General features: G+C 49.0%; 1 protein-coding gene across 16 annotated transcripts in view; it reads left to right on the forward strand.

Annotated features, from left to right (window-relative positions):
- The window catches only part of FGFR2 (fibroblast growth factor receptor 2), a 102,277-nt gene extending 83,093 nt beyond the window's left edge, over positions 1-19,184 (forward strand). For 13 of the 16 annotated variants that reach the window (XM_059173000.1, XM_059173002.1, XM_059173007.1 and 10 more), the window contains 7 exons: positions 1,740-1,850; positions 3,509-3,699; positions 9,980-10,102; positions 10,644-10,714; positions 12,472-12,609; positions 14,165-14,270; positions 17,473-19,184. In XM_059173000.1, coding sequence (XP_059028983.1) covers positions 1,740-1,850; positions 3,509-3,699; positions 9,980-10,102; positions 10,644-10,714; positions 12,472-12,609; positions 14,165-14,270; positions 17,473-17,637 — 905 coding nt within the window. In that variant the 3' untranslated portion in view covers positions 17,638-19,184. Of the gene's footprint in view, positions 1-1,739; positions 1,851-3,508; positions 3,700-9,979; positions 10,103-10,643; positions 10,715-12,471; positions 12,610-14,164; positions 14,271-17,380 lie in introns of all 16 variants that reach the window. The other 3 variants (XM_059173015.1, XM_059173004.1, XM_059173005.1) reach the window with 2 other exon arrangements.
- Positions 19,185-21,627: the final 2,443 nt, after the last annotated feature.

Consider the following 21,627-nt stretch of genomic DNA (forward strand, 5'->3'; position numbering starts at 1 on the left):
GTGGCCCGGCAGAACCTTCTGGAACATGTGAACAGTTACTGTGTGATGTGGATGTCCCATGGCGTTCGTGGGATGACCGCCCGGCCCTGCTTCATGCTCACGGCCAAGGAGCTTACAGCACCTCCAACTGTCAGCTCCGTGGTATTCTCTTAGGACAGGAGTTCCAGGGAATGGTTCTCTTATAAACCCTATTGTTGGGGGCTGAGAAAGGACGGAGCTTTTCCCGTGTGTCCAGGCAGAGATGCCTGTTCTTGGATGTGGGTGCCTGTCCCATCGTGGATGCTCCCGGAGTTAGGCTTTTTCTTTCTTTTGTGGGCTGTCTGTGATGGTCATCCTGTCCTTCCCCAAGAGGGGAGGTAGCAGGGTGGAAATGGTATTTAAAAAAAAACAACTTTTTTTTTTTAAGCTGTTGATCTGAATGGCTCCTTGGGAAGCCTGGGTGTTTTGAGCCCTTCCACTTTGGGATTTGATACGAGGGAGGCCGGTGCTCAGCAGCCCCACGTGCCTCGGCTTAGCTGCACCAGCAGAGGTGGCCCTCTGGCTTTTGTCCTGCATGGCTGGGGTCCGCCCCTGTGCCCTCGCCCCCCTGTGTGGCAGGTGTAGGTAGCTGTGTGCCCCCAACAGCCAGCCTCAGCAGCCCCTGACCACCGACCATGGCCAACGTGGGGAAGGCCTAGGCTTCCAGTCTCTCTTGGCTGAACTTTTGTTTGGTTTTTGGAGCTCAGAATTAGAGATCTGAGTGTTTGTTTCTCTGGGTATAATCAGGCTGGCCTTCCCTTTAAGGGTGGAGGCGGGCATTGGCCCCAGAGCCCTGTGGGGACCCTGGGGACTCTTAAAGGCAGTGGGTGGCTCTCATCAGGACAGCCCTCCCCGTGCTCCAACCCAATGCGTTGCTCATTCATTTGTGAAGTTAAAAAACCTTTGGACACGTGGCTCCTATGCATTTCTTTATCTCTCTCTCTCTCTCCCTTTTTTTTTTTTTAAGTAAATGCAGAGTTTTTCATATCAAATGAACTTGAAGGGAGGCCCATGGGGAAGAGTCTTGCCACTCTCCAGAAGCTATGAGCCCATGAACATGGGACCGAAGGTGTTTTTCTTGAAATTGGGGAGCAGAGGTTTATAAAACTTCTATTTTTTTAGGTTGGGACTCAGAGACCCCTTTGGAAGGCATGAAACTTTGCCTGCTCAAAATGCACACACACACACTTTTGTAAACACTTCCAAGGTGCCCTCTGAACCTGTCTGTGACTTCTGTAAGGGCTCGGATCAGTGGCATTTGGTCTGGAGAAAGTCTGTTGATTTGGGGAGCCCCATTCCCCTCGCCCTCCTCTTCTTTCTGTCGGCCTCCCAGTTGCTTTCAGGCACCTTGAAGTTCGATACGGTGTTTTGGAGGCACCGTAGATCTGCCAGAAGGTGGACTTGCTTCAGGATAAAGTGAAACACCCCCACACTCGGGAGGGTTGCTAGAAAAGAATTGGTCTTAGCATCAGAGGCCTATATTCTCATCCTGACTTTTGACCCCACTGACCCCAAATTAGCTGTTGGACACGGATCAGGGCAGTTCCCTGTCTGGGCCTTTGCCCCCTTACCAATAAAATGAGGGAGATGATTTAGAAAGTGTTTTCTGGTCCTAAAATTCAATTTCACGCTGTTTCCACTAAGTTTCTGGCAACTGGCCGCAGCTGTCGATGGGTTAGAGGAAACTACTAACTGGGTTTTAATTTACCTAATGTTTGTAGATGATGCCACAGAGAAAGATCTTTCTGATCTAGTGTCAGAGATGGAGATGATGAAGATGATCGGAAAACACAAAAATATCATAAATCTCCTTGGAGCCTGTACTCAGGATGGTGAGTAGGAGGAAAAAATGCTTTCATCCAAATAATTTGAGCTTCAGTGTTAACATCATTTTAGAAACGGTTGGACTTTTGGATCTTGCTGCTAGGCACCTCAAGGGCATGTTTAAAGTTCTCTTTCAAATCCCCTTAGGAAGATGTTCCTGGCCATGAACACAAAGGGGACTTTGTGACCGTACAGGGGGACGGGGGAAAGGTAGGCGTTGGGAGGCTTTGAATGGGAGGGCCTTCTAGAGTCCTGCTGGTTTTAGGGCATAACCTGGAGGGTGTTTAGAAATGACAGTCTCCTTATGTTTTTGTTCTGTAGTGCTAAGAGGGATTTTTCAAAATAAGACCCTATGGGGGGCGTCTAGGGGGCTCAGTGGGTTAACAGTCTGCCTTCGGCTCAGGTCATGATCCTGGGGTCCTGGGATCGAGCCCCATATTGGGTTCCCTGCTCAGGGGGGAGTCTGTCTGTCCCTCCCTCTCTGCCTCTCCTCCTGCTGATGCTGTGTCTCCCTTTCTTTCAAATAAACAAAATCTTAGGAGGAAAAAAAAAAAGAAAAAAGACCCAGTGTTATGGTTAGCAAATCCCTTAAAATGGGGATTGAAGAAGTCCTGTCTTGCTGTGGGCCTCGCTGGCTGAGCTCCCAGTAGTGCGGGACAGGGACCGAGTCGGACGAAGGGACACATCACCTTCCTTAGAGGAGAGAGGGCTCTGCCTTCCCTCACTGGAGAGCTGACACTTTGGAAATCAGTTTGACGATAATTTGTAAACTTGAAGATGGCTATCTGTGCCTCAGCCTTTTCTCTTCTAGGTCTATACCAGGAGTTGGGAGACTTTCTGGGAAGGGTGATTGTAAATATTTTCGGTTTTGTGGCCGTTAGGATCTTTGTGGCAACTCCTCACCTTTACCAGTGCAGCGAGAAAGCAGCCACAGACAGTACAGAAATGAATGGGCCTGGCTGTGTGCCAGTACACTTCAATCACAGAAAGAGGCCGTGGGCAGGATTCGGCCTGCGGGCTGTAGTTTGCCGGCCTCTGGTCCATGCCTCGGAGAGAGGGCGGCACGTGTGTGTCGGGAAGCAGACACAGAAAGGCGCGCTGTGTGTTATAGCCGGAACCTGGAAGCAATGTCAGTGCCCACAAATGTAGGAAAATAGTGTTTGTGTGATGGAATGTAGATAGGAATAGAAAAGGAACGATCTAGATTTATTTTTATCAGTCTGATTGGGTTCCATGTGGATAAAGGTGTAAGGGAAAAATGTTAGCTGTAGCTCTATTATATATTCACGATTAAAAATAATAACATTGTTTCTTGATCAAAAATAATAACATTGTTTCTTGATCCGTATCTGTATGTCAGATGGTTAAAGTGAACTGGAAGAGGCAAATTTATGATAAGCGTTGCTCTGCAGGGGGATGGCAGGGAAGGATGCTCCCTGTGTCTCTGTCTCTTCTACTCGGACTTCTGAGGCTGTCTTGACCCAAGTCTCAGTGATCTCTGGGGGAAGATGTGGTTGCAGGTGTTGTGTTTTTGTGTGTGCTTTTCTGTATGATTCAATTAAAAAAAAAAAAAAAAGTGCTGGGTTATCAGAAACAAAACTGGGCTGAGCTTCCCAAGGCGGGTCTGGGTGCATCGTCTCAGCGAGCTTGCCCTGTCCGTCCGCAGGGCCTCTCTACGTCATCGTCGAGTATGCCTCGAAAGGCAACCTCCGGGAATACCTCCGAGCCCGCAGGCCGCCCGGGATGGAGTACTCCTATGACATCAACCGCGTTCCCGAGGAGCAGATGACCTTCAAGGACTTGGTGTCCTGCACCTACCAGCTGGCGAGGGGCATGGAGTACTTGGCTTCCCAGAAAGTGAGTCTTTCACATTCTCCTCAGTTGGGTGGATTCCAGTGAGAAAGGTCTGTGAAGAAAACAGGCGATTTGGACGTGCTCATTTGCTGAATCAAGCCCTTGCATGTCTTGTACAACCTGGAAAATATTTATCGCGTTATTCACGTTGGGGTTTGGTGAGCTCTTTAAAAGCCAAAGCAGCCTCAGACGTGACATGGCAGAGATGAGCAAAAAAGATGTCTCTTCCCCTGGGATTCTGCTCTCCGCACAGAACAACTAGGTTAGGGGGTGCTGCCTTTAATTCTGATGAGTTTTTTGGGCTTTATTTGTTTTGGGATGAGTTTTTGGACATAGACTTTGGGTGTCGTGTTTATAGTTTTAAGCTTGGAAGGGCCTTGAATATTCTACGACTAAAGATCACGCAAGGGGACATTTTAGGAACACGGGGTTCTGGGTGTCATCTGGGTTTATTTTGTCTCATTTAGCGGGGTGACCCTCTGGTTTGAAATTGGCCAGGTCCCCTGAGGTGAACCGTCTGCATTCCAAGCATGCCACTTGGCAGTGGAACTTTAAACATCTGAGTTATTCTGGAAGCAGTTAGACAGGTGCCCCGATGTCCTCTGGGGCATTTTGGATGACCCAGGACCCCCTGCCTTAGCTCACACTTTGGCAGGGAGGGAGGGTTGCAGAACTTGCCCCTTGGGCAGAAGTGGGGTTCCTTCCTACCTGTGGTGGGGCTTGATGCTGCTCTTTGGGTCCCCAAAGAAGTGAGGTTCTCTTGTGGGCGTGGCCCCCATGTCATTGGGGACCTGGGCTCGGTCATGGCTCTGCCCAGTCACAGCAGTGAGGGATGCGGCCACAGGGAGAAGGGAGGGGCGGCTGTCCCTCAGCCGCTGTTTCTGTGGCTGTGTTGGAATGTGGCCAGAGCTCCCACATGTTCTGTTTTTTTGGTTTGTTTTTTATTTTCTTTTTTGTTTGTGTTTTATTTTCGAGGGAGTCCAGAGTTGGAGACTTCCTCAGATTTCTTTTTTTTCTGGGAAAAGCTCTTAACCTGTAGATTTTAGGGAACTGTTCTGTGCCCGCGATTGCGCACGTGTGTGGGAATACAGGCCCCACTGAAAAGTCTTCGACATGAGGAAATGGGTCATATCCAGAACGGGGGACATGTGACAAGACATCACTTCCACATGTCCAAGTCGTGAGAGACAAAAACCACTGGGAGGGAAGTTCAGATTAAGGGAGGCTTAATGGCCAGGATAACCGTGTGTGCATGTGTGACCCTGGACTGGGCCTTGGGCAGGGGAGGAAAGGGGAGCAGCTTTTATAGAGAACATTCAGGAACGGTGGAAACCTGAATTGGGTCTACATTGTATAATACGATCGGATTGATACGCAATCTGGGGGTGGTGAGAGTGGTCCTGGATTAAGGTGGGAGATATTGTTGACGTGTTAAGGGTGTGAGGTGCGCAGTCACTTTTAAATGGTTCAGGCGGACAAAGCTGTGTGTTGGGGGGACATTGGGAAGGGAGAGAGCCGGCGTGACAAGCCATCCCCGCACACCTGGACCGTCGTTGTCCTCTTCCACCTTGGCTGTAGCTTTCGAATGTTCCTCACTAAACCCTGGGGAGCGTGACCCCCCAGGTCTGGGGGCCGGGCCACTCTGTACCCTTCCCCGCCTGGGGTGGGGCAAGCAGTTCTTGGATATAGCGTGGCTCTGCTATTAATACAAAGGCAGTAGGAAGGCTGGCTCGGTCATTTGATTATCCCTCAAGCGAACATTCCCGAGCACTCCTGACTCCTGCCTCGCGCCCTAGGTCAGGCTCCCGTAGTGGGTGGCCGCTATGGGTGGAGTCCTTGGACCGCTTGCTGCAGGAACCTCCGGTGACAGCAGGAGAAATCAACAATAAGTGTGGGAAGACAAATAAGGATGGGAAAGGTGGAGAGGTGTGCCGTGTAGGAGACCGATTGTGGGAGGTCCGTGGGGGGTTGGTGGGGGAAGGTGGCTGGGGAGCGCCCCCGCGGGGGGACAGCCGGGAGCCAGGAGCCGAGTGTGAGATGTGGCTGGAGACAGGCAGGCCCAGCTCATTCCTGGCCTCACGGCCCCGGGCCAGGCCTCCAGACTGCACCCTAGGCAGGGGTAATGGGGGCGGGTCTGTGCTCTGAGGGTGGCTCGCTGGGACGCTGCTCACAACGGATGGGTCGCAAGCTTGGTGCTGGTGTGTTGGGCTCGAGTTTCTTGGCTCCTGCAGGTACAGGAGAAGAAGGTGGATTTTGGATAGCTGTTGCTCTTGGGATACTTGGTGATTTCCAGCCTGAGAGATCAGACGGTAGGACCAGGAGGAGGAAGACTCCGAGGCGAGAGGTCGGGGAAGACGGTGGGCAGAGATCCTGGTGGGCCCTTGGGCAGGTGCTCTGAACACCAGGGAGAGCCAGTCAAGGGCTGGTGCCGGGAGGAAGCTGCGGGCTGAAGCTCAGCCCTGGGGCCTGGGCTGAGACCTTGGGAGCCAGCAGAGGAAGTGTGGTTCCCAGGCATGGGCGGTCCTCTAGCCGGGGAGAGTTAGAGCAGAGGGGGAGTAGGAAGAGCTCTCAGTTTCTCGAGCTTGGCTCAAAGCACCTGATGGCAGTGGAGGCCAGGATATGGTTCACGGAGGCCACAGGACGGGTTTCTGGAAGGCAGAGTGTTGTTCCGCCCAGAACGGGGCAAAACAATGTGTCTTCTTGCACCTGGCTGGTAGAGCCCGTGTGCTCCCCTCATTGCTCCCCAGCCCTGAGGACTCTGAGATCCTTCCTCTTTGGAACTGTTGAATATAGGGAAGAAGGGATTTTGTGAAAGGGGGCAGTTCTCATTATTAATCAGTACCAGGTTTTGAGAGCTCAGCATCTGCTAGGCACAGGACGAGCATTTTCCGAACAGTATCCTCCATAACCCCAGAACATGTCTGAAATAGGGGCGATTTTAGGAGAAGGATTCTGAGGACTGTTCGGAGATGCCAGGACCCCTTCGAAACCAGGTGTGCCTAAGTCATTGTCCTTATTTCCGAGATGGGGACTCCTAGGTCCACAGAGCAGAGAAAAGTCACTGGTCCTGGGCTTGGCCCTTTGGCCAAGTACCCACCATGCCCCCCAGCCTCCCTCGCTGCTCTCTGGTAATCCCTGCCTCACTCTGGTTGGTGGGGTGTGTGTGGATGGGACTGATAAGACGCCCTGTGTCAGGGCTTTGCTCGCAGACACAGAATGGGCTAGAAGGGATGGAGCTGTATGTCATTACGGCCTTGAAGGGTTCCAAAGCCCTTCATAGAAGATTGCCTGTAGTTAAGGACCTAGAGCCGGTGGTAAGCCAGCGGTAGCTGAAGATCTTAAGAATGGTCCCCTCGAGTGGAGACTGCCTGCAAAGATGGAGGCTTATTCCTGGCGGTGGAGGGTGAAGAAGCAGGGAAGGGGCCAGATTCCGGTCTGCGCGTCCGCACGCCTCCTAGCCTCCAGCCAGGACCTTGCTGGAGGCCCGCTTAAGGAACTGTTGAGTGAGCTCTCTGGCTCATTACTGATGGAATGCAATAATGAATTCGGCTCAGTAAACATTTACTGGGTCAGGCTCCGCGGTCGGTGCTGGGAATGTAGACATGAACATGCAGGGTCTGTCCTTGAGCCATTAAAGTACGCGCACGCGTGTGCATGTGTGCGCGTGTGTTGGTGGCGAGCTAGGGGTGGGCAAGTAAAGAGACCGCCAGGAGTATATAGACTACAACAAGGTAATGTGGAGTATTTGAACATTGTACAAATTATGAAAGCTTTGCTTTCTAGTTCAAAGCACACTAATTTTGCTTTTTACCAAATCCCAAAGCCAGTTCGACTTGCTTCAAAGTGTTAAACCTGAGTAGGTGGTGTTTTTGTTACTACAAGCAGGGCCAGCTTCCCCATCTGTAAAATGGGTACAATCATACCCATCTCATGGGGAGCCCTGGGAATTTAAGTCAGTCAGCCGTGCAGTGGCCCCCGTCACACTGTCTGGGCCCCAGGGATGTTAGTCTTCCTTTCCTTCGTGACCTGTGGCTCTCTGCTTCCTTAGGAAATGGATGCCAAATGGTCTGAGGGCCTTAGTTACGTAAATGGTCAGCTCTGCCCTGGAAAACAGCTCCAATTTCTGCAGATGATGGGAATTTGGCTTAATGTTAATTATTTTCTTTTTCTTGTATGTTGGTTCCAAGTCTCTTACCGTCCAGCCCAGAGGGTGGGCGTTGGTATCTGCTAGCACCGTGGGATGTGGGACTTCGGTACTCGATCCTGCCTCTCGCCAAGACAATGATGGAGGTCACTGTTGTGGTGTCTCTTGAGTTGAGCCCTCATGTGTGGTGGGAGCCCAGCGTGTGGGAATCCAGAGTCTTCTGACCACACAGCTTGCCAAATGCACAGAGCTCATGTCGGCCGGGAGCACGCCGCCGGGAGAGTTTGGCCGAGGCCTTGGAAGTTCAATCTGAGGAGGCCTCCAAACTAGAACATGGCTCCTGCCCCGGCCGGTTCCCCAGGCGGCTTCTGGGAGTGCTCACGTTTCCTGCTTCCGTTCTGGCCAGGCTCAGGCACACTTACTTGCGGGCTTTTCCTGCTCTCCCTTTCCCGGTCTTCGCCCATCCAGGGGACCACAGAAGCATCTAAAATCAAGGAATTGTTGGGCGGTGGGTAGGAAAAAGTAATTCCTAATTTATTCTTCAGTGAGAGTGTGGCTTGTTCCTTTTTATTGGCCATTTCTTGGCATCCCTAACGACAAGCAGCCCCGTCTGACCCTTGTCAAGTGGCTGGGTTAAACCTTCCTTCATCCACTAGTTAACTTTGCCAGGAGCCCTTGTCCAAACATTTGGTAGAACTTTTGTTCATTTCCTTAGACTTTGCCTTTTCCAAAAATAGGGGATGGTGATGGGCGAGTCTCCTTACCGTGTGCCATGATGAAGCTTTGTGATACTGAAGTGTAACACTTTACCAAAGCCTGTCATTTGCAGAAAGGAGAAATGGAAGTTATCATGACCAGACCTTTCTGAGACCGAAGAATAGGTATCAGAACTGTGAATTAGCTGCCCTATAGGGAGCATGTCTGCATTCTTCCCCCCTTTCCCTAGCCACACACCCCCCCGGGTGTTTCGCAGACCTAGGTGGCGCCCGGTGTCCTCCAGACCTGGGCGTGGACAGACAGGCTTGGGTCATGATACAAGCCTGAAAAGGACGTGGTGGGTTCTTTGAGAACCACAGCTTGTGGCGAGCATAGCAGGGGCGGCCAGGCTGGATCTGGAAGCGTGGAGACCAGTCCGTCAGGCCGGCCGTGTGGCTCTCCGTGGGGCTGGGGGTGGGCAGTGGTGATGTCCTGGGCTAAGTGTGGCTAGAAGTGGGGACAGAGCGGGGTGGACAGACTGCAGAGGCCTGTGGGAGTCCGCGTCTGCAGAGCGGGGGAGGGGCGTGCCGAGAATTCTGGTGTGTACCTCTTGGACTGAGAGAGACCCAAGATGAGAATGAGGGGAAGCAGAGGCCTTGAATTTGGGATGCTGACAGGATGTCACAGTGGAAATGTCCCGTAGCCTGTGGAAGACGACAGTTAGGGTCCCAGGAGAAAGGTTAGGAGAGAGGTAGGAATTTGCAGATCTTTTGTGTGTATCTAAGATTAGAAGCCCTGCGGATATGTAGAAGTATACAAAATTAATGGGCTATTTCTTCCATTTTAAGGGACAGGGGAAGAGAGGAGCTAGACTGGGAGAGGGTGAACCAAGAGAAGGGATGGCATAGAACCCAAGATAGGGGGCGGGGACTGTTTTTTAAAAGGAGCGCGAATGCTTTTAAAAGGAGTGTCCAGAGTTGCAGAAGGAAACACCGAGGGGTTAGAAGAGCTCCCTTGGGTCTGACTGGAGGTTCCACATAACCTTTTGGGAGGTGCAGGGATGGAAAGAGAGTGTTTGCAGACCTACCAGGAGGTAAAGACGATGTGGTATTGGAATTTAAACAGCTCTTCTGAAAGTCTGGCTGTAAAGGCTGTGTAAGGCTGAGTAAGTGTAGAGATAAAAGGTTTTTAGAATAATCTAGTACAGATCTCCTGGGAAGGGTGACAGTGTTGTTGGTCCTTTGCAAGTAAAAGAGAATCGGCAGCTTGGTGTATCTTAGCTCTTCGAAATTATTGGGGCCTTGGTTTTTTAAGTTACCTTTAATTAGAAAAGAAATACCATTTTTTGACCTAAGATGTATTTTTCTGTCTGCATTGTAAGAAGTGAGAATGATTTCTCTTTATTTTTGAAATAGTTTGAAACGAGTTCTTTCTTGATTTCAGTGTATTCATCGGGATTTAGCAGCCAGAAATGTTTTGGTAACAGAAAACAATGTCATGAAAATAGCAGACTTTGGACTGGCCAGAGATATCAACAATATAGACTATTACAAAAAGACCACAAACGTAAGTCTACGGTGGTTCTGTGGTGGAAGGGAGGGGGCTGGTGGTGGCACGGAATGTTCCAGATGAGAGATAATAGGCCTTCATTCCTCTGCCCTTTATCCCTGTTCCTGGGCCACACTCTTGACAAACTTCTCAGTAAGCACATTTCAGCTGCCTTTAAGATACTTGGAGTAAATGTGAAACAGCCTTGTCCACAGAAGCATCATCAGGCTCTTTGTCAAGAACTTCCCCAGCCTAAACTAGAGCTTGGGAGTTTCTGGATTGATTTTTGCCCAGGAGATGGTCAGAGTGTGTCTCTGTGTGAGGGAGATCAAGCATCGTGAGAGTCCAAAGAAATGGCATTTTACTCGTGTGCCCAGATCTGTGCATTTTGCATGTTACACACGGGCCCCGCGGGGACCAACTTCTGCTCTGGGAACGCACCCGTCACAATCAGTGTCGGCTCTCAGATAGGACACAGCCTGCTGAGCAAGCAAAAGTAAACTGGTTGTAATCTAGCAGTTTTTACCTTTTTTTTTTTTTTTTTTACCCACACCCGCAGGGGCGACTTCCAGTCAAGTGGATGGCCCCAGAAGCCCTTTTTGACCGCGTGTACACCCACCAGAGTGACGTGTAAGTAACTCCCTGCTCTCCAGCTTCTTTGCCAGGTTGGGTTGCAAAAATACTGTATTCACCCTTCTTCATTCTTTGGCGCCTGCCGTATTTCACACATCGATGGAAGGTGCAGGAGCCAGCCTCAGAAAGGGCGGATTTTCTGGTAGGCTGGTCACCAGTGCACTGTTGCTAATCTGCCCAGCTTCAAAGTGCACAGGGTCCGGGTGTGTGTGTGTGTGTGTGTGTGTGTGTGTGTAACTTTGAACCTCCTCCTGCCAGGGCGGAAGTGCTCCCCCCTCCCCCCAACTTACTCATGGATCTACGACTACAGAGCTGCTGTGTCATTTGCCAGGCCCACAGCGTGTTCTTTGCTCCCTGAAAGAAGGAATTCTGAAACTTTTTTTTACTGAGGCCGGTGTGTCCTACTCCCCCACCGACCCTGCATCCTGGGCTTGTCCTTGTAGGGAGAAGCCAAGTGGGGCGGGTGATTTCCACGGGGCCCACTTGTTCTGTTTGTCCTCGGAAAAAATCTGACCTCGTCCTGCCATCCTTGATGAGATTAGAGAAATAGAGTGAAAACTGCATAACGTTTCCATTATGATACACTTAAAAATACCATCAGGGTCAGGCTTCAACTGATATTTCAGAATTTCAGGTTTGGAAATTAGGTTGGAAGAAGTTATCCTGGTGGGAAACCAGGGGGAAGGTACAGAGCATCTCTCTGTACTGTTTTTTCCAAGTTCCTGCGAGTCTATAATTAGCCCAAAATAAAAAGTTAAAAAAAAAATCAGTTGGGCTATTTTTATTTACGGGACCAAGAGGCTCCCTGGGGTAGGCCTGGTGTCGCTGCTGGTCCCCTTTAGCAGTCCTAGAAGAAAGGCTTTCTGAAACCCATTTTTGTAGGCAGTCAGCTGCCTGCATTTTGCTCCCACTTTTGCTCTAGACAACACTGGGGAGAGTTTCATTGCTCACCCCAAACCTGAAGGGAACCAGGAAGGGTGTGTGTTTTGAGTCTCGGGGACGTAGGTAAATGCAGGAGTCTTGGCTTGATGATCCCCGGAATGGCGAGCATCCTGAATGAGGCTCAGGAAGGCCACTGGGCCTCCACGAGGTCAGGTACCCAGGGTGCCCTGTGAGATGCTTTCAGTTTCTGTTGTAGGAAACCCTTCGGGCTCTGGGATTCCTTCATTGTCACCCCAGCCCGGTGCCCGCTCCCTTCCTGACCTTCGTGGTGAAACCTTTGTGCTCTCAGATGTTCCAACTGCCACAGCAGGCAGCTGTTTACCTCACAGGAGGGCTTGCTGGCCTTATTCAGTCAGCAGCCCCTACTGGTGGGTCCCAGCGCCCCCCCCCCCCCGGGGGGAGGGTGGGTGTCAGGCGCAGAGGCTGATGGAAAAGCTGGACGAGAGCATGAAGAATTTTGCAGCTTAGGAGCTGAGATCCTCCCATGGCTAACGCTGCATTTAAGAAGGTCAGAATAAAAGAGCAACCGCTCCAGATCTCCACTAACAAAAACCAGAAAAATGGAGGGATGGTTTCCCAGCCCTACTCTGTTGTCTGTTGCCGGAAAATTCCAAGGGAACGTCCCTCACGTCCTCATTTGGGAAGGATGCTCCTTCGGGGCAGGGAGGGGCCTGTGGGATGAACTGGAGCAGGGCTCGGGCCATTCGTCTCTGAACAGGAGAAGTGAGTGGGCGCTGACGTTATCCACTGGGTACGTTTGGGTTTTGGGGATTCAGGTGGGTCGGTAACACTGTTTTCTCTCTTCCTTGCAGTTGGTCCTTCGGGGTGTTAATGTGGGAGATCTTCACGTTGGGGGGCTCCCCCTACCCAGGGATCCCGGTGGAGGAACTTTTTAAGCTGCTGAAGGACGGACACAGGATGGATAAGCCGGCAAACTGCACCAGCGACCTGTAAGGACCCTGTTCTCTCCTGACACCGAGCGGACGCGTGATACCATTCACTCTCTCCCAACTTATTTCGGGTTTCCCAAGGCCCCTGGTTTTCCGTACAGGCCCTAGGAAGAATTCCTGCTGAAGCTTTCTGGGCTTAATCCCAGGACTGGGGAGGATGGCTACACCCATGGCCCTAACTGTCCAAAAGAGAAAACGTCCTTCCGAGGTGTATGGAGTGACCTCTAAGTCAGGGCTTTGGGCTTCCCGGCTGAGGGCGTCTGAATTTCTTAGAGAGCGAGCCTCGGTGGTCTTCCTGGGCCACTGGGCCGTGCTTTGCTCTTGTCTCTTCTCCGAGGGTCAGGGAGATGGAACTGGCCTTCTCTCATATGCAGGCTAGAAAGCACAGCCTTTCCTCATGACCTGTGTCTGTCCCCGATGCAGCCAATGGTGTGGGCGACTGCTGAGAATGGCTCTTATGGATTGAAGTTGACCACATTTCTTCAGAGCACACCGGTGTCTGGTTACCTCTGTTCTACCCATAGTCTAGCACAGAAAATTAAGAATGTGTCCAGGTGCCACCCTTGGAGTCCCAGATCTGACTATAAAACCATGAACTGGTTCCGAGAAAAGCCTGGCCCACACTTCAAGTGGAATTACGTTGTGTTTGTGACATGCGTCTTGTGCAGTAGAATCAGTGCTTTGAAAGGGAGTCTCTCTTCCCAACCCCCCTAGGATTAACTAAGAAGAGTGATTGTCCCGGAGACTGTGGTCTATTGTGTATCGTTTCATGGGGATTTTATATCCATAATCCCATGAGTGCTTTTCACTGTACAGTGGACATCTGATGAATGGCCACATTTTTATAGTATATTATATAAAGGTATTTATTGTGCTGCCTGTCATTCCTATTGCTTTTTCTAATATAGAGGGTCTGTCGAAACCCATGATCAAGATAAGGCCTGGGACCCTAGGCCTGTCCAAGAGTTAATCAGGAAGTTAATGTGCAGCCCTGGGATGGCAGCTTAATTCATGAAAACCTTACGTTAAAGTTGTGGTTTTCAAACTTCATATTTTTAAAACTGAGGAAGCTTTGTCCTCTGTAATCATTAAAATAAAACCTGAAGTGTCTGGGAGAAGAATGTGTAGCAGCTTTGGTCTGGAGCAGCGGCTGGGGGGCAGGGGGCCGGGTGTGCCGGGAAGAGACTGGAGAGCCCGTGGGTCCTGGAAGGCTTTTCCCCGCAGCGTCTGAAAGTGCCCGAAAGGTGTGATAACCACCGTGCTGTGTCACTGTCACAGGAACGCACAAGTCCGCCCCAAAGATGTCTCTCCTGAGGGCATAGACACTATCCTAAAACATTTGGGGTGTAAAGTGATGTGTTTGTAGCTCAAAGTGCCTTCTAAGACAAATTAAGCAGTGAATATTTTTGGAAAGCAGATAACTGCTTTCTAATTTGGAAAGTTCTGATAGATCTTCATAGTTCAGGACGCATCTCCCTAGCGACGGTTAACACTGGCTGGTAGCCGTGCACCTCGTCCTTAACAGAGTTAATTCACCAGGAAATCTGTTTCCCAGGTACATGATGATGAGGGACTGTTGGCATGCGGTGCCCTCCCAGAGGCCGACGTTCAAACAGTTGGTAGAAGACTTGGATCGGATTCTCACTCTCACAACCAACGAGGTAAGAACCCGTTCTGGGAGCCTGGGGTCCTTTCTTGGGAGGCCCGTGGGCTTTTCCAATTCAACCTCCCCCATCGGAGTCCGTGGTATGGGTGATTGTTTTCCCACAGGGGTCAGGCAGAGTTAAAATGTGTGTTCCTCCTAAATCCTGGTTTCTCTCAGGACTGTGATTCGAGAGTTCTGACTCAGGAAACCAGACCGAGGGCCCTAGTTGAGGCTGCCGCTCTCTGTGGCCTTCAGGGGTGGGTCCAGGCTGTGGTAGGCTGGACAGTGAGGAGTCGAAAGAAGTGTCCCAACAGCAGCATTTGGGTTTGTGTGTCAGGAGCTTGGGTTTCTGTGCCCTAGAAATGAACGTAGGAGCTGCTGACCTGATGGTCAGCACCAGAAGCAGTGACATCCTGCCATTCTAGCTTCCCGCGCACGGCGCAGTCCTCCGTGACCATCTGGTAGTGGCGAGGGGCATGTGGTCTCCATCCGTGTGCATGTGAATGTATACACAGTTTCATATAATGAGGGGCTTGTGATTTTTTTAAAGATTTATTTATTTGAGAAAGAGCGAGAGAGTGAACAGGGGAGGGGCAGAGGAAGAGGGAGAGAGAGAGAATCTCCAGCAGACTCCCTGCCAAGCCCAGAGCCTGACGTGGGGCTCGATCTCATGACCCTGAGATCCTGGACTGAGCCAAAATTAAGAGTCAGATGCTTAACTGACTCAGCCAGCCAGGTGCCCCTGGGATTTATGATTTTTAAGTGAAAACTTGTACCCTTTTGTTAAAATATTTATCTGGAAAATATTTATAATCTCTACCAATGAAGCAAACACTCGTCTGTCCCTGACTGTCAGAATCCAGTCACGGTAGTGCTCAGCATGCGGACAGAGTGGTCTCTAGGGTTGTGGAGAGTGTCTGATCTGAGCAGGGAAGATGAGAAACCCACCAAGGTCAGAAGAATCCCACGAAAAATGGTTAATGAATCAATTTGTGATATTTAATGAGGATACAGCAAACAGTCTTCCTTCAAACGGGAAAAAAAGTCCCAAAACCCATTTCTCTTGACAACAACAAAAAGAGGTTAAAATTGTTTGAATAAAAATATACACTTAATGTATTTTAGAATACATTTAATAGTTTTAGAATGATTTTTTAAAAATCAGATGTTGTGATATGAAGCCTTAAGCCAGCAACATTATCTTGTGCGTCTAACTGTAGCTGATAAAAGGGGAGATTGCATTTAAATGAATACAGCTGACCTTCAGAAGTTGAAAGGAAAGGAACAGTTCAAGGGGAAAAAAAGCAACTTTCTTCTCCTGCCAAAATTGTTGTTTCTAGTGTAAGTTCCTTTAACCCTAGACTTGGAATCCACTGATACCCCTCTCTGTCCTCTATCAGATCTGAACATTTATGGCTGCATTTAGAAACTGGGAAAGCACTGATATTCCATTTTAATGGTCCTAAGTCCAGGCGCGATGCTCTGTATTTAAATATTTGTATTTAAAGTGGGCCCATTCATACTGAAATTTCCATCTAGCATCCTAAAATAAAAAAGCAGAATGCCATATTGTCTAACGGATATAAAAATCGAAGTTTCTTTCCTTCTGAAAATCATTACCATATGCTTGAGAAAAATGGTTCCATTTAGGACAAAATTTCATTTTTATCATTGTAAGCAAAAAGTTCTCTTTTGATGTGGTGGGCGTGTTTGTTTCCAGTTGTGCGGTTAATGCTGATGTTGTTGGAACTGACACATTCCCCATTCTGGGATGGGGACTCTTTCCCTTGCCAGCCCTGGTGATGAATTATAGTGGGGTATTTTTTGGGGGGTGGGGAGGAGGGGTCTTTTAAAATGTAGAGTCGCCAACATTCTGCGGCTTCTTCTCTGATAACACCAGGGCCGGTTGTGCTGTGGTCTGCGCTTTCTGCCTCCTCTCTCAGCAAAACCACACATCCTGGAATGTGACTGGCTTCAGGGTGTGGGAGCAGAACCACCCCAGCGTGTGAGCCCAGTGGAGGCAACAAAACCCAGAAGTTCCTCAGTTTAGAAATCTTTCCATAGTTTCTGAGCAAGGGTCTGCGAATCTGTTCAGTAAAGGGCCGGATAGTGAACGTTTCTTTATTTCTGTGAGCCCAACTGTTCAGTTCAGCCGTCAAGGCAAGAAAGCAGTTACGGACAACATGTCAATGAGTGTGTTTGTGTTCGGAGTAAAACTTGATGGACCCCAGCATTTAAATTCTATATGGATTTTATGTCCTTTGATGTCATTTTAATGCCACGAGATATTATTCTTCCTTGGATTTTTTTCCCCCCCTCCAACCTTTGAAAAATGTTAAGAACATTTTAGCTCATGTTTCAAAACATGTTTTTAGCTCTCAGACCATACAAGACCTGGCATGGGCTCTCACCCTGCCATAAGTTGGAGGAAATGTTATCCTGGGTCATCCAGTGGGTTCTCTTCTCAGCAACCCCAGCAGAGGCTGGAGGGAGCAGAAGAGCCCCTTTCGAATTTCAAACTTTTCTTTAACAGTCCATTATGGATTTAACATACACGAGAACATCCGAGCCTTTTCTGAACCTGTTTACGTTTTCAAACTCAGAGAGCTTCTGAGAGTAATGAATTCCATCTGTGAAATTACTCGCTGAATGGAGACAGAGTCCCCCTAAATTATCCTAGAAACTGCAATAGTAAAAGCGTAATTCCTAAAATAAATATTCACAGTCTCCACTATTTTAAGGGGTCCCCGGAAACCATAACACATTGTGTTTTTTTCATTTTTTGTGGGGCCTCAGATTTCAACTGTGTGCTCTCTCTCTCTCTCTCTCTCTCTCTCGACGAGGCACGTAGCAAGCCACTTGTTGGGATCTGTGCAAGTGGACTGGAGGGCCCAGAATTTTCCCATTCCCTCCTTGCCACTCGTTTCTTGATGATGGATTGTAAGAGTTCAAGGCAGCCTCGGGTCGATCAAGTTGGGGAGGGGTCTCAAGGAGGTCTTTGTGGGAGCAGGGGAGAGGGGGTACTGGGTCCCTGAATCCTCCGGGGTGCCCTGTCCCGTCTCTGCTCCGGTAGAGCATCTCAAGAGCCTGCATTTGAAATAAAAGTCTTCTCTTCCCTTCTTTCAGGAATACTTGGACCTCAGTCAGCCTCTCGAACCGTATTCACCTAGTTACCCTGACCCGAGATGAAATAAAAGTCTTCTCTTCCCTTCTTTCAGGAGTACTTGGACCTCAGTCAGCCTCTCGAACAGTATTCACCTAGTTACCCTGACACAAGGAGTTCTTGTTCTTCGGGAGATGATTCTGTTTTCTCTCCGGACCCCATGCCTTACGAGCCCTGCCTTCCTCAGTATCCACACGTAAACGGCAGTGTTAAAACATGAATGAGCTTGTCCTTCTGTCCTTCTGTCCCCACACGGGACGGCGCCAGGAGCCTAGCCACACTGAGCAGGGAGGCCAGGCCTCCAGGAGCCGCTTGGCTCCGCTTGTATATATGGATCAGAGGAGTAAATAATTGGAAAAGTAATCGGCACACGTGTAAAGAATTTATACAGTTGGAAACTTGTAATCTTCAGCAGGAGAAGAAGAATGTTTCTGGGGCTGTGGACTGCCGTGCGCCGCCACATGCCCGTGACCCACTGTCGGTCCTGGCTGTGAGCCCTCCGAACTCAAGGCAGACTTACGTTCTGCCTTCCTTGTGAATTTTGTAATAATTGGAGAAAATATATGTCAGCACACACTTACAGAGCACAATGGCAGTATATAGGTGCTGGAAGTATGTAAATATATTCAAATTATGTATAAATATATATTATATATTTACAAGGAATTATTTTTTGTATTGATTTTAAAATGGATGTCCCAATGCACCTAGAAAATTGGTCTCTCTTTTTTTAATAGCTCTTTGCTAAATGCTGTTCTTACACAGAATTTCTTAATTTTCACCGAGCAGAGGTGGAAGAATACTTTTGCTTTCAGGGAAAATGGTATAACATTAATTTATTAATGAATTGGTAATATACAAAACAATTAATCATTTATAGTTTTGTGTTTTGTTTTGTTTTGTTGTTTGGTAATTTAAGTGGCATTTCTATGCAGGCAGCACATCGGACTAGTGGATCTATGGCTTGGACTTAACTAGTTATCAGATTCTTTGAAAAGAGAAATATTTACAGAGTATGACTAATTTGGGGAAGGTGAAGTTTTGATTTATCTGTTTAAACTCTGCTGTCAAATGATTGTTCTTACACCTCCAAACCGCCGATAGGAAACAAACCCGTTAGGAAGAGAGTGTTTTTGTTTGCTGTGCAGCTCTGTCATTGGGCCCCTGGAACATTCAACTACACTTCCCGAGACAAATGGTACCAACGTTCTCTTAAAAAGATGCCTTAATCCATTCCTCGAGGATGGACCTTAGTTGACGACTGTACTCCTCTGCGGCAGCTGGCCTTCTGCCCTGAGTTGCACGTTAATCAGATTAGCCTGTATTCTCTTCAGTGGATTTTGATAATGGCTTCCAGATTCCCTGGTGTTAGAGAAGCCTTTTAGAATCTTCACGTCCCATCGTAGAAATTGAAACACTGAGCTGTTCTGCTGATAGTTTTGGAGATACTTCCATCTTTTTAAGGGATTGCTTCTGCCTAAGTCTGGCAGGACCTCACCAAAAGATCAGGCCTCATACCAACGTCATACACAATGTTGCCGTGTTGTGCGTTCTATATGAAAGTATCGTGTTTTGCTTTGGAAACAAACACCTACTCACTTTGCTATAGCCATGCAACATGAGTGCAGATTACACTGATTCTACTTGTTACAAAATTGGAGAAAGTATTTAATAAAACCTGTTAATTTTTATACTGACAATAAAAATGTTTCTACAGATATTAATGTTAACAAGACAAAATAAATGTCACGCAACTTATTTTTTTAAGACTCGTGTCTCACCAAATGGTTTCCTGTGCTCGGAGGTGTTGACTCAGTGCTGTTTGGTGTGATCGCATGTAAAGCGCAGCTGGGAAGGCTCGAGGTTGGCTACAAACCGGTGACTTGCGACAGGAGCTGGCCAGGACCAGCGGTACCGGGGACAGGTGCATTGGGTGAAAATCAGGGGAGTTGGTTTAAGCTCTGGCTCAGTTGCTTCCTGAGGCCCCGAAGGTGTCGTCGTATCTTTCTGGGCTTTAACTTCTAGAAAAGCAAAGAAGGGATGGTGCGGGCGAAGCTTTGCAAATGGGGAGGTGTCCTGCTCGTGGCAGGTGCTGTGAGAGGAGAGGTTCAGGCGATCTGGATCCTGGGGAGGAATCCTTGAAACCTCCTAGGCTGGCTTCCTCCTGATGTACAGGGAGCAGAACTGGCTTCAACCTTTCAAGAGAGCTTGAACAAATGTTAAAATACTTTGACCTATTTCCAGGCCACCACGACTCTGAAGAGGGAAATGGTGTTTTGCCTGCTAACGAGGTGAATTTATGATTCAAGGTCCCATTATGTCTGCTCGCCAGCCTGCCTATTGGGAAAGGGAGACAGAAATAGCCCAGATTCATGCAGATTTCAGCCCTGCTCTCAAAACCGTATGGTTGAAAAAGGGCCATGTTAAGGCTGTTCACTGGGTTTGAGGCCAGTGGTTGTGGAGCGAGGGTCTGGCCAGTCATCTGGAGGCTGGCTCATTGTCCTGGGGTTCTGTGTCAATCTGCTGTTTACCCATCATCTATTATCGGTGGAGCCCAGTTATGTGAGCCCAGAATTCTGGAGCCCAGAATGTGACTTTAGAAATAATTGAAAGCAGCTTTGACAAGCAGAATGCCGATTCTGCGGCACACTGGTCATCTTCCCTGGTGGGAGAACTTGGTGCCGGTGCCGTGTTTGAAGCCAGGCCCCGCCTCTGTGCACCGACTCTGGGAAGACCACTGGTGCGCATTTTATGCTTTGGAGACTGAAGGGGTAGTTTTATGGCTTTCTAGGAGACTGTGTAGACTAGAGCCCTGTACTGGCTGTTGGCCACTTGGATTTTTTGGATTACTTTGGAAGACTTTACATCCAGGAGAAGAAGTCAGTAGGGTGCATGAAAAGAATGAGAAATACTTTATTTTTTTGAGCCCTGCCCCCACATAAACAGATGGAAGTAGGGTGTGGTAGGATCCTGGAGCTTTTGGCTTTCCAGTTCTCCCACCACCAGACCTAAGGAAACTAGTTAGACCACGGTGTGATTGGCAACGTAATGGGAGTGAGTTCATTTACAAAGAACCAAAAGTGTCCGGCATCTCGCTGAGAAATAAGTAGGGCCTACTCTGTCTCCAGCTGGAAAGGGGTAGTCGAGAGGCTAACAGAGGCTGGTGATGGGCTCGGGCGGGCTGGGGAGGACAGAGGAGCAGGGCAGAGAAGTGGGGCCTTCCAGAGAGTTCTATGGATTCCTTTGGGACGGAGTACCTTTCTCCACTGCTCAGCCTCTCAATGCCTCTTTACCTCAGGAAGCTTTCCTTCACTGGATCTTGGGGAAAGGTCCTTGATCGCACATACAGAGAAGTAAACCATGCAGTTACAGTCAAACACCTGGCAGACCTGAATGGCCACGGAATGAGGACCCAACCGCCCATCTGGAAACAGGAAGCAGGTCCGCTAGCTTGTACTGCACAGTTGAGGCTCCAGAAGGGCAGAGAACAGAGGTCTCCGCTCTTCCAGATCAGGAACTGGAGGTTCTCGGAGGGTCACATGGCTGTAGATGGTCTAAAGAAGGCTGCAGCCTTAGACAGGAGAGGACTGTGGGTTGAGACAGATTTGGATTGGTTCATTTCTTAACGTTGGACAAGTCACGGATTCTGTCTGGACTGTCCCTTCCTCAGCTGCAAAACTAGTTCTCACCAGCCTTGTGATCTTAACAGTGAGGTCTAGGAGTAGGACCTTAGCTCAGCTCTGGCGTAGCATCCTTAATAAATAGTGTTCTAAGAATTTGTTTTTGGACACTTGTGATTTTTTTTTTTAAAGTATATTCACAAGGTTATGCAACCATTGCCACCATGTAATTCCAGAACATTTTCATAACTCCAAAAGGAAGCCCTGTACCAATTAGCAATCACTTCCCATTTTCCTTTTCCCCTCAAGCCCTGAGATCCATCGGTCTGCTTCCTGTCTATGGATTTGCCCATTCTAGCCATTTTATAGAAATGGAATGGTGCTATGCATGGTCTTTTGTGTTTGGCCATGCTTTCACTTAGCATAATGTCTTCGAGATTCACCCATTTAATAGTATCTCTCAGTACTTGATTCCTCTTTTAAAAAAAAGATCTTGTTTATTTGAGAGAGAGTGAGAGCAGGAGGTGGGGACGTGGAGGCAGAGGAAGAGGGTGATCGTTTCTCTTGGGTGCAGGCCTGGCGGGGGGGGG

This window comes from Mustela lutreola, chromosome 4, assembly GCF_030435805.1.
Source record: "Mustela lutreola isolate mMusLut2 chromosome 4, mMusLut2.pri, whole genome shotgun sequence".
Lineage (NCBI taxonomy): Eukaryota > Metazoa > Chordata > Mammalia > Carnivora > Mustelidae > Mustela > Mustela lutreola.